At 38.2% G+C, this 20387-nt stretch overlaps 3 protein-coding genes and 1 pseudogene across 5 annotated transcripts; 3 read left to right on the forward strand and 1 right to left on the reverse strand.

Moving 5' to 3' along the window:
* The first annotated feature begins 1217 nt into the window (after window positions 1–1217).
* Window positions 1218–6027, forward strand: LOC103446672 (integrin-linked protein kinase 1-like). Of its 2 annotated transcripts, XR_003776113.2 has the most exons (13): window positions 1278–2262; window positions 2498–2572; window positions 2683–2787; window positions 3058–3143; window positions 3358–3478; window positions 3587–3666; window positions 3905–3967; window positions 4088–4209; window positions 4409–4494; window positions 4831–4955; window positions 5081–5212; window positions 5311–5467; window positions 5657–6027. XR_003776113.2 is itself a non-coding variant. In XM_008385803.4 (12 exons), the coding sequence occupies exons 1-12, from the start codon at window positions 1828–1830 to the stop codon at window positions 5315–5317; spliced, it is 1437 nt and encodes a 478-aa protein (XP_008384025.1). In that variant the 5' UTR covers window positions 1218–1827; the 3' UTR covers window positions 5318–5572. The 2 variants fall into 2 exon arrangements, 1 of the variants encoding a protein (XP_008384025.1); XM_008385803.4 differs by lacking the exon at window positions 5657–6027 and having other exon boundaries at window positions 1218–2262; window positions 5311–5572.
* Window positions 6028–7396: 1369 nt separating this feature from the next.
* Window positions 7397–9453, forward strand: LOC103446663 (small ribosomal subunit protein eS24z-like; annotated as a pseudogene).
* Window positions 9454–9719: 266 nt separating this feature from the next.
* Window positions 9720–15408, forward strand: LOC103446648 (uncharacterized). 2 transcript variants are annotated; one of them, XR_011571085.1, is made up of 15 exons: window positions 9720–10599; window positions 10897–11209; window positions 11556–11702; window positions 11789–11877; window positions 11974–12066; window positions 12477–12603; window positions 12753–12817; window positions 12968–13142; window positions 13487–13681; window positions 13820–13867; window positions 13966–14028; window positions 14228–14377; window positions 14464–14546; window positions 14917–15032; window positions 15185–15408. XR_011571085.1 is itself a non-coding variant. In XM_008385783.4 (14 exons), the coding sequence occupies exons 1-14, from the start codon at window positions 10040–10042 to the stop codon at window positions 15283–15285; spliced, it is 2262 nt and encodes a 753-aa protein (XP_008384005.2). In that variant the 5' UTR covers window positions 9720–10039; the 3' UTR covers window positions 15286–15408. The 2 variants fall into 2 exon arrangements, 1 of the variants encoding a protein (XP_008384005.2); XM_008385783.4 differs by lacking the exon at window positions 13966–14028.
* Window positions 15409–17573: 2165 nt separating this feature from the next.
* On the reverse strand, window positions 17574–20139 carry LOC103426549 (UDP-glycosyltransferase 74F2-like). Its single transcript, XM_070804875.1, has 2 exons — window positions 19336–20139; window positions 17574–18584 (listed from the first exon to the last, which is right to left on the reverse strand). Exons 1-2 carry the CDS (start codon window positions 19963–19965, stop codon window positions 17844–17846), a joined length of 1371 nt encoding a protein of 456 aa, XP_070660976.1. The 5' UTR covers window positions 19966–20139; the 3' UTR covers window positions 17574–17843.
* Between the last annotated feature and the right edge of the window lie 248 nt (window positions 20140–20387).

A 20387-nucleotide genomic window follows, 5' to 3' on the forward strand; every position in this document is an offset into this window, starting at 1 on the left:
GAGATATATCATATATTAGTTTTCTTTTTTATCCCGTGCACTAGAATTGTCTTGTATCTCTTTGATCACGGGCACTCACTGTGTGAGACGATGATAAGATACTTTAATGATTCAACTTGTGTGTTCCATACTCTGGGTTGACCGAGTCGGCCAGATCCACTGATGACTTACAAGTGCACTCAGCCACTAATCGCATTCATTCCAGTACAAACTTTAACAAACAAAAACAAATATGTCAACATCTTACTTCAAATCAAAGTCCCTTTCATGTGGACATAGCCACATTCTTTTTTGCTAAATAATTATATTCAAAAGACGGGGAGGCGAATTAAACGTAAAATAGACGTATGTACACTAATTTACGTGACACGTCATCGTCTTTAAAAAAAAGTGATACAAACGTTCATGCAAAAATTCCTTTCATGTAGACATAGCCACATTCTTTTTTGCTAAATAATTAAATTCAAAGGACGGGGAGGCGAATTAAACGTAAAATAGACGTATGTGCACTAATTTACGTGACACGTCGTCATCTCTCAAAAAAATGATACAAACGTCATGCAAAAAAAAAAAAATTACACATCGACCGTGTATTTGTGGCATAAAAGTCGTTCTCACGTGAGCAGACAAAAGGCATAAAACTAATCAGAAAATCATCTGTTTTTTTTCCAATTTTACCCTATTTAGTTTTTAGTGCTGGGCGGGGACAAAAAGGACCACACGCTGTTACAGAGAGGCAGAGTGGCAGAGGCAGCTAATTCCTCTTTTAGGCTTAATCCATGTCATTCTTACCAAATCAAACGAAATTCAGCTACAAGGGAAACAAAATGAATAAAAAGTAACGATTTTCTTTGACAAAATTACAGGTAATTGCTCTTGAATAATGACGCAAATAATAACAGAACCTGAAGCAAACTGTAGCGTTGCCGCGTTTTATACGTCCAACAAGAAAATTGAGCTGTCCATTACTCAAAGGTTTTAATCGCAAATTGTTTTGGTTTTTTAATTTCAAAATCACTTAACATGGTCACTCAATTTGCTATTGCATGTTAATTTCGTCATTCACACAAATTTTTATAAAAGAATTTCTGTTTTACTTGTCACGCGAGTAATAAAACTGAATTTTTCACAAAAGCGAAATGGTAGGATCAGATTAATGTGCGACGTTAAATTTCAGAGACTATATTGATAGATTCTGGAATAAACGATCAAAAGACATTCAATTTTGGCCACTTTCAGAACTATTTGTTATAAAAACCGTTAACTAAAGGAAAGGAAGGGAAAGGAAAAGAACTATCCAAAGCGGCTTTTCCGCGGCGGTGTGCGGAAACAGGAGGCAAAAAATAAAAGCATCCCCCCTCCATCTCTCTCTCGTTGAATGCGCGGCGCCCCACTCGGATCTCTCCTCATCTCTCGCTCTCTCATTCCAGACCTCATTTTCTCTTCCTCTCACCTCGTCGATCGGAATCGAGAGCTTAACCCCCTCTCTCAGGGCCCCACATTCAAGCTCTCGATCCCGATCCACCACCGCCACCAGCATTACCGGCGGGAACAAGTTCATCCCCAGCAAAACCAAGAAGAAGAAGAAGATGACAAAGATGATCTTGTATCTGTAGTTGTATAACAGCTGCTGCTGCATGCGCATACTTCTTCCATTGAATTGCAATTGCAATTGCTGCACTTGAATTATCACAAAGATTGCAGTTGCAGTTTGCAAATTCTGAAACACCACCACCGCCACCACCATATATATATCTGCAGTAAAAGTTGATCGAAAAGTTCAGGGAGAGACAGACACAGTGATTAAATTAAATTAGATTAATTAAAATGGAGAACATCGCGGCGCAGCTGAAGCGGGGGATATCGCGGCAGTTCTCCACGGGGTCGCTGAAGCGGACTCTCAGCCGCCAGTTCACCCGCCAATCCTCGCTCGACCCCAAGAGGAACAACTTGCGCTTCAGCTTCGGCAGGCAGTCCTCCCTCGACCCCATCCGCCGCAGCCCTTCCCACGACGATGACGACGAAGTCGATCTCTCCGTCCCCGAGAATCTCGACTCCACCATGAACCTCCTCTTCCTCGCCTGCCGCGGCGACGTCCACGGCGTCGAGGACGTCCTCAATCAAGGCATCGACGTCAACAGCATCGATTTGGACGGCCGTACGGCGCTCCATATCTCTGCCTGCGAGGGCCACGTCGAGGTCGTTAGGCTGTTGCTCTCCCGCAAGGCCAATATCGATGCTCGTGATCGCTGGGGCAGCACGGTACTCCTTCCTTGCTACGCTCTTTCTTATCTATCTTATGATCATGAATCAATATAATTATCCTTTCGATTAATTCTCTCTGTGTTAATGTGTTTGCTTAAATTAATCAAATTTTAGTTAGAATATTATGAGTGTAAATATAATTAACAAAAAAAACATATGCTTACAATTTCGTATTGTTTGTGATATTATAACGGGGGAGATTGCATATTTCAAATGTGTTGAATGTGGACAGGCAGCTGCAGATGCCAAGTATTACGGGAACACGGAAGTTTACAACATTCTGAAGGCACGTGGAGCCAAAGTTCCGGTAGGTCTATACTCCGATCAACTTCCTTCTTTCTCTCTGATTGAAAATTTTAGCCTGTCTACAGGTGGAGATTCATGCCTTTGTTGCATTCTCTTTGTTTTATTTTCTAGAAAACCAGGAAGACACCAATGACTGTTGCGAATCCTCGAGAAGTTCCAGAGTATGAGCTCAATCCGTTAGAGCTTCAAGTTCGAAAGAGCGATGGTATCACAAAGGTTGTCCCTTTTCCCCTTTTCTCCACCATTTATAGATTTCTGCTCTACTTTTCAATGTTCATGTACACTCCAGTCTACTACTAGTAGTAGTAGTTATGATGTGTCGTGTCTAAAGTCTTCGGTGAATTGAACGCAGTTTCTTTGTACTCGGGAAAATTGAAAGTCTGAGTCCCTTCAGGACATGCATAATGCTGCAAATGGGCAACACAAGTAACTTGTGCTTTGTTATTTAGATAGATTACTGATATGTTTCTCCCTTTTTCTCAATAGGGATCGTATCAAGTGGCTAAATGGAATGGTACAAAGGTGTCTGTAAAGATACTTGACAAGGATTGCTACACGGACCCTGAAAGCATGTATGTACTCTCATTCCCTGAAACCTGTTTAGGTGACATCGTACTACCACTTAATTCTAATGTAATACAATTTATATAATCTTGTTATTGTTTGATTGCTCCTTAGTTAATTGCAGATCCATTAGTTCAGTGTGGGATGGCACAATTTTATGTTATAGACTTCTATGACTGTTTTATGATGCATTCTTTCTTCATATTTCCTTAAATCCAACAGTAATGCCTTCAAACATGAGCTGGAGTTGTTAGAGAAGGTTCGGCATCCTAATGTCGTTCAATTTGTTGGTGCTGTCACCCAAAATATACCGATGATGATTGTGTCAGAGTATCATTCAAAAGTAATCTTCTCTCCCTCTCTGCATATAAATTGTATGTGTGCTTGTCCACTCATTATACACTTAAATATCTTAACCATGACTTGGCATGCTTTGATGGTGATATTTTAGGGTGACTTGGGAAGCTATCTTCAAAAGAAAGGGCGCTTATCTCCATCAAAAGCCCTAAGATTTGCTCTTGACATTGCAAGGCATGTGTTTCTTTTTCTGCCAATTATTCTTTTAAATCTTCCCATTTAAATAGAAATCATCATACACACACACACACACACACACACAATAAGTTTATGTTCATATGACAAGCACATAAATTGCATCATATGATTCATATCTATGAGTACCTCAAGCAAGTTCTTCCTTCTGACGTCTGTAGCTAGGTTCAGCCAGTTCACATTTATGACATTTTTCTTTCCTTATTCTTGTTACCAGGGGCATGAATTATCTTCATGAATGTAAACCAGACCCAATAATCCACTGTGATTTAAAGCCAAAGTAAGACAACCGAATAAATAAGTTGATACATATATGTGTAATTATTGCCTATTGAATTTTGATGGTTCTCTGGTTGGAATGAATGGTTATTTAATATTTGAAATTTGGGTAAGGTGCCAGAAATATTTTGCTCGATAATGGAGGTCAACTGAAAGTAGCTGGATTTGGCTTGATACGGTTGTCAAAAATCTCACCTAACAAAGCAAAACTAGCACAGCCTTGGGCTGACACTGACCTTTCAAGTAAGTTCTTGTACAACTGAATAACTTTCTTGCCTTGAATTCATCTCTCACGATGTGCACTCTATGATAATATTATTCGTATTTTAAGAGTAGAGAAATATTCATAATTAAAATTTTGAATTCTGATTGTTGCTTAACTTTCTTGGACCACATGTACATCACCAGGATTTGAATTATAATTTTTCCTCTTTCATTCTAGATTTATATGTGGCACCTGAGATCTACAAAGATGAAATTTTCGACAGAAGTGTGGATGCATACTCTTTCGGTCTTATATTATATGAGGTACCTTTTTACTATCTTCATTGTGTTATAAAATTTGATTCATTGTCAGTTCAGCACTTCTAAATTAGCTCTACTTGCCTGAGTTTCTAGAATATGTTTCCTTTCTTGTCAGTACTTTGCATTCTCAAGCACACACGCTATACATAAACACTGTGCTGTGAATATGGCACTCTTGCAGACATTTGACTTTTGATTCTTATTTTAAAACACCGCTGATTTGGGGGATTTTTTTGTATGGTTTTTTCTTTTTATCTTTTGCGGAAAACATTACATTGTTGTTTATTACATTGAAATAAAGCGTTAACTTGTTCCTTACGTGGATGTGTTTTCTCATAGATGATTGAGGGAATACAACCATTCCATCCCAAGCCTATTGAAGAATCTGTGAAGCTGATGTGTTTGGAAGGAAAAAGACCGCAGTTGAGGACCAAATCAAAAAGTTATCCCCCTGTACTGAAAGAGTAAGTTTGATTTCAATACAAGTCACCAAATGGTCTACTGATTAATATGCAATAACTTTTTCTCATCGTATCTGAAAGGGGAATTGTAAAGCTTAAATGATGATGCTACAATAATATGCGTGCAGGTTGATTGAGGAATGCTGGGATCCAGAACCTGTTATGAGACCCATTTTCTCTGAGATTATTGTACGCTTGGACAGGATAGTTGCGAATTGCTCAAAGCAGGGATGGTGGAAAGACACGTTTAAGCTTCCTTGGTATGTCCATCTTCCGTGCATCTTCTTAAGGTTCATAGTATTTTCTCTTACACACGATGAAACTGTAGATTTCATTTTCTAACTGCACTGATATGCAGGAAATAAGAGGAGGCAGTCTCAGTTCCATCGCAAAACGAATAGAGGAAAGGACTTGGGGGTAGACTAGCTGCTCGGGCCTTGACGTTGCAGTGTAATTAATAATCAAGAGGGAGGGCTTTGGATTAGAGTAAGCAATCGGGTCAGCCTACGTAAAAAGTAAAATTACTTTCCCATAATCTTTGTTTTCCAGGAGCTGAAGCAGTTCCTTTCTAGTATGTATTAGCTAGATTCATGTGTGAAAAAGAAAAAACTTTTCCTACAGATGACTTGTTTTACATACGCACGCACGCAGATAATAATGTATCCGAAACCCTTTGATTTGATGATGATCACCGCATTTTGCAGCGAAAAAGAAACGATCTATAAAGTGATGTTATTGTACGATCTGTAAAGTGTATAGGAGAAGAGAAGAAGAAGCCTTTCTGAAGTTGCTTTTCCTTTGGGTGAAGATGGAGCCCATAACGTAGACAAATTAACCACATGTGTGAGTAAATTGGTAATGTCATCCAATCATATTAGATTAATTGTCTTCGTACGTGATCGATACTTTGCTTATGGAATTATTCAGTCTGAATTACCGTTTTATCCGAATTAATCGAGCATTTTCATACAACGTTCATGGGTCAAAAAGGCAACCACTTTGTAAATGTAATATGGAAGGCAGGTTCCTTCAAGTTGAAGGGGACGACTAATCCAATATCTTGCTTGTATCCTTACTACATTATCTCTAACTACTATGACTACTACACCTCATCGCTAAATTCAGAAACTCGAACGCCGTATTTGACACGAGGAAAACACGAGCACCCAAAAATGAGCATGAAAAAAGCGATTAACTGCACGAGATAGAGAGGCTTGAGGCGCAAGCAATACGAATACAATTATGTCAGTTGGAAGGAAAATGAGTTTTCAAGTGTAAAAGGAAGAAAAAGAATGGTTGGGATTGAGAAATGAGAAGGGGTTTGCTCCTTAATTTGGTAGGGGGGAAGAAAAAGGATGTGACAAAGACTCGTCAACAAGAGTGATATACCTTTGTAGCATGATTGACAAACAAACCCGCCATTTAAACTCTAAAAACTCCTTCCACCTCCTTCCCCATTCATTCCTTCCTTTCAATGGGGTGGCTTCGCTCCCTCGTCTCCCCGTTGAAGAAGCTCTGGGATCGTCTGCACTCGAGCCACAGAAAGCGTACGCAATTCCTCGTTTCTCCTTTCGCCATCTAATTCTATCTTTTCTCTAGCTCTCAGTTAACATCCATACGATCTTCATACTTTTTTGGTTCTGTTTTGTTTTGTTCTTGTTAATTTACAAACTTGCAGGAAAAGGGATATATATACTGTACAAGGATGTGAGGTCCTGTCCATGCGAAGATGTGCATGTTCTCTGGTCCATCCTGGTTGACTCGCAGTCGCACCCTACACCACCTGCATTGCCATCTAATTAATTAATTATCAATTAAGAGGATAATTTTATCTTCATGTACATGAATACTATCCTATTATATACATACATGATGCATCCGTTGATAATACTATTATCCTATTTCGTGTTGCCTTGCTAGTTGCTATCTTCAACTTGACCAGCTTCATTGTATCGTGCCACGTTTTCAATTTAATTCACCACCTTTGCTCGGCTTTGTCCGACTGTATTTTGTTCTATCAATGATCCGATCCCTACCAACTAACTATTTTTTTTAGTGAAACTTCTCTCCCAGAGAGGGAAAGAGGTTTCAAATTCAAATTTCTCGTCACGTTGATAAAAATAAAATAAAAAATTGATTTGCCAATGTCTCTGGAAAACAATGGCAATGCTAAAACTTAAATGTTACAAAAGAATGAGAAATGATTTTTGAACAGAGGCATCTTTTTTTTTTTAAGCACTTGACCTTTGTTTTTAGAAAAAGAAAGTGCGGAAATTATTTTCTTAACAAAAATAAAGAAAAAATTACAATAAATATTTATAATTTTTTTTATACTAATAAAAATATTTACAGCCACAAACATTATTTGAAATTTTAATTGGTGTTTTTAATTTGAGAAAAAAAAAAGAAGTTGGTGGGCTTGGGTTGAGAAATATTCCGAGAGCGGCCAAACATATTTTCAGTTGTAGCATCTAAAACTCTTGTCTTCTTTCCCGGAAAAGCTCGCGCACACGCACGCACGGAAGGAAAGAAGAGGCACGGGGGCGCAGACATTGAAACACAGGTAGAGAAAGACAGCAATGGCGGATAGCAAGGCGGTGACGATCCGGACGAGGAAGTTCATGACCAACCGTCTCCTCTCCAGGAAACAATTCGTGAGTCTTCTACCTACTACTATCCTCCTGTTTGGTCAACTACAAAAACGTAGGAAAAAACAAGAAAGAATTTAACCCAACAATCCCATATCGTAAATTGAACTGTGCTTCCGATGTGGGATCTTAAACTGTAAAAATGCTTACCCAGAAATGTATATCTTCTACTTTTTAACTTGGAGTTTGTAAATCCTTTGTTTCGGGGAATTTATTCTCTTTAACGAAAAACTATATTTTTACACTAAAATGTCAATCATAATATTATTCATTTTACCATTTATTTTGTCATTATCGTTAAAACTCAAAGTTTTCAAGCCCTTTTCATTAATTTTCCTTTGTTTCGGTGCAGGTTATCAATGTCCTGCATCCAGGAAGACCGAATGTTTCCAAGGTTTGGTTTTCTGTCGTTTAATTATCTAACGTTAGTGCCAACATTTTACTATGGAAAACTTTAGTTTTGTTGGCTTAATGGTATTTTGCAAGTTCAAAGATAAGTTTTGAACTTTAGACAATGGTTTCAAGGTTTGGGTTGTAATGTATCGACGGTTTTTAGCTGTTAATTCATGCCTTTTGTGCCAGTGCTGTTAATCTCACGTTTTCTTTGGTTGTGGCTTTATTTTGTCAGCTGAAAAGAATTTTTGTTCCGTGTGGTAATGTAGGCAGAGTTGAAGGAGAAACTGGCAAGGTTGTATGAAGTGAGGGATCCAAATGCCATCTTTGTTTTCAAGTTCCGCACCCATTTTGGAGGGGGAGAAATCCACTGGTTTCGGTTTGATTTATGAATCAGTTGAGAATGCAAAGAAGTACGAGCCCAAGTACAGGCTGATCAGGGTAACTTTACCCTCTTTTTATCTAGAACATTGCATGTAAATTTTAGTTCTTTATGGTTCGACATCACTTTATTTCTCGTCATTCAAATGTGCATTAATTGGATTCCTTCTTATCGTATGGGTTTGATAAAAAGGCCCTTTCAGGCTATTCATAAACTGTAGAACATAGGGTTATTAACAGATAGGGTTATTAACAGAGGTGCATCTGTTTTAAATTATGTTGATTAGTTTATTTCAATCCTCTAATCTATCACCTTCCACAGGAAGAGTTCATAGAATTTGAATAATATGATTTATCGATGCTTCTGCTTCTGGAATGTAATGGTTTTATATGCTATGGAAGTATGGTTTGCTATCCTTCCCAAGTTAATAGGTGTCTTTTAGTAGGTTTTGAATGCTATGATTTTGGTGAATAGGGTATCTTTTAGTTGTTGCATGTGTTTTTGGTTTGGCTTGAAATGGACGTCCTTGGGGGTTTGTCTCTTGAATCCCTTATATCTACACACGCGGACAGTCTCAATCTCTCTCACTCTCTCTCACTCGCTCAACCATGGCTACTTGTGCAGAATGGACTGGATACAAAGGTGGAGAAGTCAAGGAAACAACTCAAGGAAAGGAAGAACGGAGCCAAGAAGATCCGCGGAGTAAAGAAGGTGCTTTTTTTTGTTCTCTTGAACCTGAAATTGTTGGTGGATTTTACTTTTCTGAAGCTTGTTATGTTTTCAGTGCCTTAACAATTTTGTGATTTTCTCAACATTTTCATTGTTTTGTGCCGACTAAGGCTGGCGAAGCTGCCAAGGGCGGGAAGAAGAAATGAGCTTCTACACATTTTGAGTTTGCAGGTGTTTTTCGCAGCTTGTTTCCGCATCAACCTCTGTCTCCGCATCAATCTCTGCATCACAAGAACCTAGGCAGAATTTCGTCGCAAATTTGACAAATCCGTTTTTTTGTAGTTTCTTATCACGGATGTATTGCAATCAAAGAATTCTCCATGATATATATATATATTCCTTTTAACTACCTCTTGTCTTGTTTATTGCCAAAGATCTATCAATTTGAATGAGAATTCAGCATATATTAACAATCTTTGAGCATATACCTTCACATGCTTCACTAGTTTTCCTTGGTATCCTCTTGATCAATCGCAAAAAATATTGTTCTAACACAAAAACCATACAATTAATCCACTAAATTTAGACTTATTTTTAACTACCCTTCTTGAAATGAAATATTATTAAAAATAATAATTAAATATGCATCGTGTTTTTCGACGGCGTCATATTCTTGGATAACAAGTCGTACTTTTCTTTTGTTTTTTTATTTTCCGGGATATTCCTAAAGAATAATAATTCGGGTTGGAAAGGTCAATTTCGTCGCTCTAAAAAATTGTTTATTATTGATAAATATATAAACCTTAAACCCTAAAATTCAAAGGGGAGGATTTCAGGGTTTGAGGTTTTCATTTGGCTTCCTTGATTCGCATTTCTTGGTAAATAGTTTCAATTTCATTTCAATCGAGTGGTTTCTAGAAACCTCGAGACGACATTGTTTCAGTTGTGTGCTGCAATTGATTATGTGTGAGATCCGAAACTGCAGAAATTGAGAAATGGCTTCCAGAGCGATCTTCAGGAGGAACAGAATCCTCACCGACTATGTAACGGCGTCGTCTCGCGCCAGCCCTGGATTCCAGTGGCTCGGGCATTCCCATGGCGCTCAGAAATTGGAGTCCAAGGGTTTCAGCAGTATCCTCACGCTTAAGAGCAGCAGCAACAACGACGATGATGATAAAGTTTCCATCGCAAAGGACGAGTTCCGGCGATTGGGGTATGTCTATATCTCGCCGATGGGGATACATCATCGGCGGATGTCGCAGGCGATTCGAAATGCGTCTACAGCTGCAGCGGCGGCGACGCCCGTTAAGGCGACTGAGCGGGGCAGTCCCAGTGATGACGAGGAGAACGAGCGTTTGGCTGCCAAGAAAAGAAAGGAGGCATCTCCGGAGGACTGCGATCAAGCCGTTCAGGGATTGAGCACTGCAAAAGCCGCCAAGGCGAAGAAGTTGCAAGAATCTCAGAAGTACAAGGCTGTCAAACCCATGTTGCAGAAAGTTTGGGCCACCATCCTGGGAATTGGCCCTGCTTTGAAAGCTGTAGCTTCCATGAGCAGGTTAGCTTAGAATAGATAGGTTATATTTATTTCATTTTCCATTCATCAGCTTTGTCTTTATTTTTTATACAAGCGATATTCTATTTTAAACTAATCTAAACTGCGGGATGGGGTTCGAGTGGGCTGCATATCTGAAGAACATCCGCTCTAGAATGTGTGGCTACGCCCACGTCCTCCCATTTCTTAGCACTTTTAATCAACAAAATTTCACCTTTTAATCAAAAACGATTTCATCTTTTATTCAAAGACGATTTCATCTTCCCACATGCTGGTTTTCGTGCTTGTTTGGTTATGCAGGGAAGACTGGGCCAAGAAACTTGTTCACTGGAAGAAGGAATTTATATCCACGTTGCAGCATTATTGGTTGGGTATTAAGCTACTGGGTGCCGATATAAGGATTTGTTCGAGGTTGCTGCTAAAGCTTGCTGGCGGCAAGACTCTCTCTAGAAGGGAGAGACAACAGCTCACCCGCACAACGGCTGATATCTTTAGGCTAGTTCCCTTGTCGGTTTTCATCATTGTTCCTTTCATGGAATTTTTGCTGCCAGTATTCCTCAAATTGTTTCCCAACATGCTGCCATCAACTTTTCAAGACAAATTGAAGGAAGAGGTAGAGATTGTATATTTCCTAGTGGATTTAGCTTGGATTCTGCATCTGCGTCATTGTTCCTAGGACTCGCATTTTAGAGATACATATATATATCGTTTCTCCCACTTGAGATATCTTCTTTAGTTCAAGAGTTTGCTTAAATACGTGCCTGCATGATCCACATCATGTCTCTGCATGTCCATTCTCCCACGAACTTGTGTTTTCAATACATGTACACATAGTTTGTTTGGTACTCACATATAGTATGTTTTTAAAACAATCTTAAGTATTCACATATGCTTAGGGGCTTTGTTTTCTCCCCTTGTGTTGTAGAATGTTGGATTTCAACTTTTTTATGAATGTGTAGGAAGCATTGAAAAGGAGGCTAAAGGCAAGAATAGAATACGCTAAGTTCCTTCAAGACACGGCCAAAGAAATGGCAAAGGAAGTTCAAAACTCAAGGAGTGGAGAAACTAAGCAAACTGCAGAAGATCTAGATGAATTTTTAAACAAGGTGAGGCTTTCGTTTCCTATGGTCCACTTTCCATGTTTCTTTCTCCAATATTTCTTTTATGCAAACCTGTCTATTTCTAAGTGTAGGTTAGAACTGGTGCACGTGTTTCTAACGAGGAGATCTTGGGGTTCGCCAAGTTGTTTAATGATGAACTTACCCTAGATAACATCAGCAGGTTATCTTTTAACATGATTTCTCAAGGTTTTTGTGTTTGAATGTGATGGGGATGCATTTGTGAGTGAAGTTAGTGACTGTTTTTTGTTGCATGCAGACCTCGGTTAGTCAGTATGTGCAAATATATGAACATCAGCCCTTATGGAACAGATGCATATTTGCGATATATGCTCCGGAAAAGACTCCAGCGGTGAGATGCATATCTTAGCATATTAGATGTACATTTGTTTTGTTGTAGCCTCCTTTAGAAACAAGAACGGTGAAGTGAATATTAAATTAGAGCTATTTATTAGGCTCCTCATGCTAGGCTCTGCTCGATTAGGTCTTGGTTCAAGCTTGGTCATCTGTTTTGTATATGTTTTTTCGTATTTCATCAATGAAATCTTTAGTAAATCATTAGAAATACAAATTCTTCTTTTCAAGAAGAGCATATACTATCTTCTTAGAGAATTTGATCAAAGAATTTCTTACTACAAAGATAAAGAACTTCTCGAAAATGCTGCTATCCCTAATTGGTATTTTAATTAGCTACATATAAACCAAAACATGAGTTAAGTTGAGTATTGTTTTAATGTTTATTAACATTTTTTTTTTGGTCAGGATTAAGGCTGATGATAAGTTAATTCAAGAAGAAGGTGTGGAATCCCTTACAGAAGATGAGCTGCGCGAGGAATGCAGGGAGCGCGGAATGCTTGGTTTGCGTTCTGTGGAAGATATGCGCCAGCAGGTATACTATTGAAACTTCAATTACCTTTTTCAGAATCTCAGAGTCTGAATTATATTTTTCAGTTTCATAAGTAGTTAATGTAGCTTGGTGATTTATGATATATCAAAGCTGATCTCGGTGCTCATTTATTCATTAACGTCTTCATGTAGCTTCGTGATTGGTTGGATTTGTCTCTCAATCACTCAATGCCATCTTCACTTTTGATCCTTTCCAGGTATCCTTAGGCTCCACAAAATGCACACCAAACTCTTTGGTTTTGTTTAATTCTTGATTATTGCTTTTACATTCAGAATCCCTACAGTTCATGCATATCTTGATAGTGGAGCCAGTTTAACTTCAATGTTGTTTGATGTGCGTAATGCAGGGCCTTCATTGTGTCTGGAAGGTTGATGCCAGCTGATGCTGTTCGAGCTACACTGTCTTCTCTGCCAGATGAAGTGGTGGATACTGTTGGTGTTACATCATTGCCCTCTGAAGACTCTGTATCTGAAAGGAGAAGGAAATTGGAGTTCCTTGAGATGCAGGAAGAAATGATCAAGGTTGAAATAGTTTGGTTTTTATTTTGACGGTCTTATAAATAGCTACTGGTGTTTTAGTAACCAGAACTAAACATATGTGTGCGTGCGTGCACGCATATTTTTATAAGCCAGTTTTGATGCATTTGGTTTGGAGTTGTGTGGAACCAAGAAAGGGACGAGCAACCAAAAAGTAAAAACACAAATTATAAGCAGAAGAAAAACTCCTGAAATAAAATGTTATGACTATCATCTGGCCTAGAAAACTTTAGTTGAAGAAAGAAATTTAAGATGTAACAGTTCACTTCTGTCTCTAATTTGTTGAGCCTTTTTTGTACTGAGTGGCTTTCTGAACTATTATGTGACAGGAGGAGGAAGAGAAAGAGGAGGAAGAGCTAGCCAGAATGAAGGAATCTCAGGCCAAAGAAGAGGATAAGGCATTGAAAGAGATGATTATTCCAACAGCCAAAGAAGCACAAGACCAAGCCAGGGCTAGGACACTAGAAAAGCAAGAGAAGCTCTGTGAAATAAGTCGTGCATTGGCTGTTTTGGCTTCTGCATCTGTAAGGACTGGACTGAATAACTCTCAATATTTATATTGTTGAGTGTTCTCTTTTCATTTTTCTCTACCAAAATTTCAAGCACTATCATCCACACTGTAAGCTTAACAAGTTTCTTATTTTTTGTTTGTTGAATAATAGTCTGTGAGTAGAGAGCGTGAAGAGTTCCTGAGGCTTGTCAATAAGGAGGTAATTTAAAACATTTAATTGCTCTTATTTTGTATTGGGTATCTTTTAAGATGAAAGCATTTATCTTTGGGTATGCATGCTTGTGTTCCCTTGCTCAGTATATGCGGCAGACACATTTGGAGGGATAACTGCTCGCAGTTAATCAGGACGGTACATCATAAGTATTGCCTCCAGTTCTGAGTCATTTCTATGTTTCTGCTTGTTGCTTTTGTCCCTTTTTGTTTGAAGAATGTGCAGATTGATGACTTTTAATGGCATTTAATTATGAGCTTTCTGTCTATAGATTATATGCATGCACTATCATATAATGTTCAATTCAGAAGGATACTTTGCTTAAGTTGATTTCTTTGATCTTTCCAGATTGAACTTTACAATAGTGTGGTGGATAAAGAGGGTACAGATGGTGAAAAGGATGCCTTAAAAGCATATAAAGCAGCTCGAGATGAAAATGACAGTAATGCCGAGGCTGAAGGTGATGATGGGGGGGTTTCATCAGCCCTCGTAGACAAGGTTAGATATTCAATTCCAAGTTATCTACTTATAACATGCTTAACATTGTTTACTTGATGGATCATCATTTATTTTGTGTATTTCAGGTCGATTCAATGCTTCACAAACTTGAAAAGGAAATTGATGATGTAGATGCTCAAATAGGTGATCGCTGGCGGTTACTTGACAGGTGATTTGTTGATTTTAAATCTTGCTTCCTATGTTGTGTTATTATTTAGCATGTATTTTCACATCTTCCCTCCCTTCTTAAATAAGAATATCTTCCCATTCTTTTTGAAATGATACTCCCTACTGGTTGCGATGTGCATATGATAATGGGCTGGATAGTCAGAAATAGGATGAGTCTAAACATATGGTGGCTGGTGAGTTTAAATTTTAAGTGTTGACGGGGTAACCTTTGAATTTACTAGCTACCATAAGTTTAAGAGCTGATGCAGTTAATTTTAAACTCGTTTTGAGTGATAAACACTTTACAGCTTCGAGGATGGTATTGGCATTTATTTTCTTCTTGCAGTTAATATTTTCAATGGTGTGTGCAGGGATTTTGATGGGAAAGTAACTCCCGAGGAGGTTGCAGCCGCTGCGAACTACTTGAAGAATACTTTAGGCAAGGAGGGTGTCCAAGAACTGATAGGCAACCTTTCCAAAGATAAAGGTGGGTGAATTTGTGTTGGTTCTTGTGCTAGGCTCATCTGTTCTCCTGAATATCCACTGCTTGTGTTAATGCATCCGATTAATTAACATTGGTCTCCGTATGCATTGATTTGATTCCTGATTTTGATGATTGTTTTTGGTGTGTTGTGGCAGATGGGAAAATTCTTGTGGAAGACATTGTGAGATTGGGCAGTCGGTCGGAAGATGCAAACTCAGCAGAGGAGGAGGAGGAGGAGGAGGAGAAGAGAGTATAGAGTAAGATGGTAGCATGCATAATTGCATATCCCTACTCTACTTTTGTCATGAGAGGTTGATTATGCCTGAATCAGATTCTTAATGGCTGTAGTTATTGGCCAACAGTGGATTTGGTTAGCTTATGTCTTGTCCTGTCCTGCCCTATCATATCCTATCCAATCCAATCCTATAGGTTTGGTTTTACATACGTACAGAAGAGAAGTGCTTTTGAATCTTCTGTTGGTTAAGCGAAAGACATGAGAGAGAGAGAGAGAGAGAGAGAGAGAGAGAGAGAGATGTTTTTGACTTAACATATATATTGATGATGAAGGGAATTACAACCGAAGGGGTAAGGGAGAAAACTTAATCTCTGGATCATGCGGCTTACTCTTTTTCGCTTTACGTATCCGAACCAATAAAATCCAAATTAGTCAAAGACTTATTTTTAACCATGTCTCCTGTAATTTAACTTTGATCTTACTTTGTCCATTAAAATTTAAAAATCAACTTGTGCTAAATTCGTTGCGAAATCGTTAAAGTAGACTTACCTAGAAAGAATTCCTAATTCCGTTGTCTTACCAATCACTGACACAAGATATGAGGCTTTGACTTGATGTATTCAATTTGGCAACAGCCAAACCCTACATCATCACTACATCATATACCTACGTACTTCATATTATTCGCACACCGTCGGCCGTGTTTTTATTTTTTGTATGTACACACTACCGGTAAGAATGAAATGAAGGTAATTGCACACGAGTTAACGTGAGGGTATCGAATAAAATTGAAAAAAAAATTGTGGATTGTGCAGTGTGGACAAGGATTTTCTATCCTCTTGTTTGAACACTCAAATTTTCATCTTTGCAAAGAACACAAAAAAAAAAAAAAAATAATAAATAAATAAATAGAAAAAGAAGAAAAAAACAAAAAAAACTGTGAGAGAAGGGGAGGGAGGAGAGGGTAAAAAAGAGGGGAGAGAATCCGCATCCGTAGAGGTGTGGAGTGGATTTAACCAACCACGTCCACTCACTTGGTATGTGTGTGCATATATATTATATATAAGTAATGTTAGAAAGACTAAATTTATAGATAAAAATTTTAAAATTAAACTATATGAAAGTTGATGATTAGACTACTACTGTTTTTTTTTTAGTACAACGATATATTTTATACTAAGGAGAGATGAAGTTCGGCTAAGTCACACAATGTGCAACCTAATTTGGTATCAAATTCACCGTCAACTAGATTCGAACCTAAAACCTCTCATTTACAAGTGAAGATGAATATCATCAGATCGTAATATCGAGTGGCTATTGAACTACTACTTAAACGTTGATAAACGTTAGTTTACTAGTTTTGTTTACATATTTAGTGCCCCTAATAATACTCTATATATATATATATAACGTACCCTACAAGGCTTAAAGTCGTTGAAATCTTTGCAGAGAGAATGATAACGCGATTGCGATGGTTGGAGGTGACGAGGTAATCAAGTGAGTAGTGCTTACAAGTCCATTCAAAACAACTTACTTTTCTGCGGATTGCATTAACTGTAGGGAGATATCTCTGCAAGGAAAACATATATGGTCGAAGTCAAGTCATATTCCCATGGTGGCCAAGCATGCATGCATGCCTAATTCTCACTTCACCCGGCACTTACCCCTTTCCATCAGCTCAACCCAACCAACCAATCTCCTCTCATGCCGCTGCCGCTGATGATTAGTTGAAACCCCAGCTGGGCCAATCACATGCACTATTTATAATACTTTAACAAATTCTCCATATTCTTGTTGAAATCTCTTAAAAATCAAAGATTGATACGGAAAAGTGGAGGAGGTGAAATGCAAACTTCATCCTATATCATCAGAATACAGAATAATCAATGTACATACATTTTACCTGAATTCATTGCAGATATCAAACTTTTGATGAATTTTTACAGAAAATTTTCTTTAATTCCGACTAAATCTAGATGAATTGATATATCTCCATTGCAAATTTTCATAACTTTTGTCGAAGGCAACCGATACGAAGTATCTATCAATATTTTCATAAATTTACATATTGATATTTCCATCTAGCTATATTGATATTTTAAATACTAAACACATGCAAATTAAAAGCAAAATTGTACTTGGATAGCACACTAATAGAGATTTAATTTTGTCACGTACCCTAATGTTAAATGAAAAAAAAAAAAACAAGTTTACTGAGATTAGTCACATTTTTTATTTTGTGTACACGTGAATGTTAATAAGGCATTCAGTTGGAATAAATAAGTAATTAGTTATATGTAATTCTCACATAACAAAAGAGTTGAACAGAGGCGGCGTCGTATTTTTCTTCACCACAACCCTTATTCTTCAGAAAACTTATTCATATATAATGACTGAAATGCTTGCAACAACATCTTTTATTTTTTCTACAACAAATTTTGGATTAAATTAAACTACACAATAAATCTACGCTAAACTCGTCGAACAAATAAAACATAAAAATTCTCACTTTTATGCATATGAGAAGAATACAAATAAACAATGGAATGCAACAACGATGATTCAATACTAAATAATAATTAAGCTGTGGATGTCAATTTGGACACGAATTGTTGGATGTTGTTATCCGAAGTGCCACCGTCACTCACAGCCTCGATCGCCAACTCCCTCCATTTCTTGGCATTCTTTTTCATTTCATTTCCATCCTTGTCATCTCCCATCACTTTCCTAATGCAGCGCTTAATCTCATCTCTTCCTACAATCCCATTAGCGTTCTCATCAACCTTCACTCTAACACCAACCTTCCAAACAGCCTCAACTAACTTGGAATTAGTGGGCTGGTCGGTCCACTGCGGCATTGCAATCATTGGCACTCCCAAGCTTAATGCCTCGATCGTCGAATTCCACCCGCCGTGTGTGAAAAAACACCCCACCCCCGCATGCGACAGCACCTCCAACTGAGGGCTCCATTTTACCACTAACCCTTTACCGCCGTTACTTGTCTCTTGGACAAACTTGGGGGGAAGCTTTGCCTCCTCCGAAGCCCTAACCACCCACAAGAAGTGGACGCCGCTTTCCTTCAGCCCAAATGCAAGCTCCTCCATCTGCTTGTCACTAAGATTGGCCATGCTACCAAACGCCACGTATACAACCGAGCCTGCTGGCTTGGTGTTGAGCCAGTCGGTGCAGGTCGAGTCGGACTTGAAAAGATGAAGCCCGTAATCCTTGTCGTCTTTGATGCTGTTGTCCAAGTAAGTAGATGGGACTGTCGGCCCTATTGTCAACAAATTTGAACAATCTTTTGACATGGAGTCCACCACCTGTACTTGCGTAATTATTGCATATTCGTTAATCAATGGATTCTTTAGATATGAACTCTTTAAATTCTTATTTTTCAAATAAAAACCCACTTAATTTTAAAAATTCAAATAAAACTCCAATTTCAAATAGCCTGCCACATGGAAAAAATATATAATTAGTTATTACAACACATTTACAACTTATGCCATAAAATTCTAATTTTGTCAATATATGTTATTACTCATCCTAATTATGATGAGCGATTAAATCCATATGGATATTAATTTTACCTTTCTTGTATCATAATAATAATAGTAACGCATATAAATTAATTTACCATATTAAAAAAAATAATAGACATAACTCGTATGAAAAAAAAAAATATTGTTTGAATCATGTAATTAATTACCTACATATGGAACCCATATTTCTTTTATTTGCATGCAGAACCTAAAAAAAAATCTCAAAGATGAATTTTTTTTTTTTACCACAAATCAAGTTGGTACACGCGTAGAAGATATCTTTTTAGGCCTTTAAAATTGAAGGCCTTGTGTGCAAGGGCACCTTTTGCACATGCACAAAACCACAACTGCATAGAACTCATATGCATGAGCAAGTGTTTCCATCTAAATAACATTACTCAATTAATATTTAATACAACGATAATCTAGCTAGTTAAGAATATTCCACTCCATTTGGATTTACCAAAACCAAGAAACTCAATTATATATTTACTAATATAATTAGTTAATTAAACATAGACGTACGTACCTCTTGCTCTAACTTATAGAAGGTATTGGCAAAAATGAAATCAGCTTTGTGGGTGTTTAAAAACTGGTTCAACACCATCTCAAAGTAAGCGGGATAGGAGCCCGGGACAGAAATGAAGGACGGCAAGTCTTGGGGCTCGAGCACATGCAAGCCCGGGATAGAAGAAACCGTCAGTTTCCCACGATGCTGGAGATAGTAAATGTAATTGACCGTGCATGTTTGAGTAAAAAAGGCACCGGCAAGTACACCAAATTGTTTGGCTACTTCCAAAGCCCAAGGTAAAAAGGGATCGTAAACAATGCAATTTATAGGGTGGGGTGAGTTTTGATGCTTTGTAATGAGCTCGGCTAGGGTTTTGGATCCCACGGCTTCCATCCGGGATAGATATTCGTCGATGCTCTCAGCTCGGGCAAATCCGCCTTCATCGTAGCCATCGGAGATGGTGTCGAAGTGGACGGAGCCGGATGATTTGGGCTGCAAAGAGTTGGCGATGAAGATGGTGTTGGCTAGAGTCACTTTGATGCCCTTGGAGGCAACGCGCTTGGAGAACTGGAGAAATGGGTTTATATGACCTTGAGCAGGATAAGGAACTACCAACACGTGAGCTCTGTAACCTTTATTATCTTCCATTCTCTCTCTAAATCTCTCTCTCTCTCTCTCTCTCTCTCTCTCTCTCTCTCTCTCTCTCTCTCTCTCTCTCTCTTTCTCTCTCTCTCTAATATTTTGGACAATGTAAGCAACTCTCTCTCTAATAATTTGGACAATGTAAGCAATGTTTATATAGCTAGAGGTGAGCGCATACACAATAAAAAAAGTAGCCTAGCATACACAATAAAAGAAGTAACTCAACTATTTATAAGTACAAGGTCTTTTTCTTTCTCGAGTGGATTTGATATTCTCAACGACAAGTTTATCATCAACAACCAAACGCACGCACGTATTGCATACCGTAGCTACCGTAGCCAGCTAGCTAGAGATCATGTTGATAAACGATATGTACATATATGCATAAATTTTGAGTAGGTTCAAATCGCAATCGCTTGTAATACGAC

This window comes from Malus domestica, chromosome 02 (assembly GCF_042453785.1).
Source record: "Malus domestica chromosome 02, GDT2T_hap1".
Classification (NCBI taxonomy): Eukaryota; Viridiplantae; Streptophyta; class Magnoliopsida; order Rosales; family Rosaceae; genus Malus; species Malus domestica.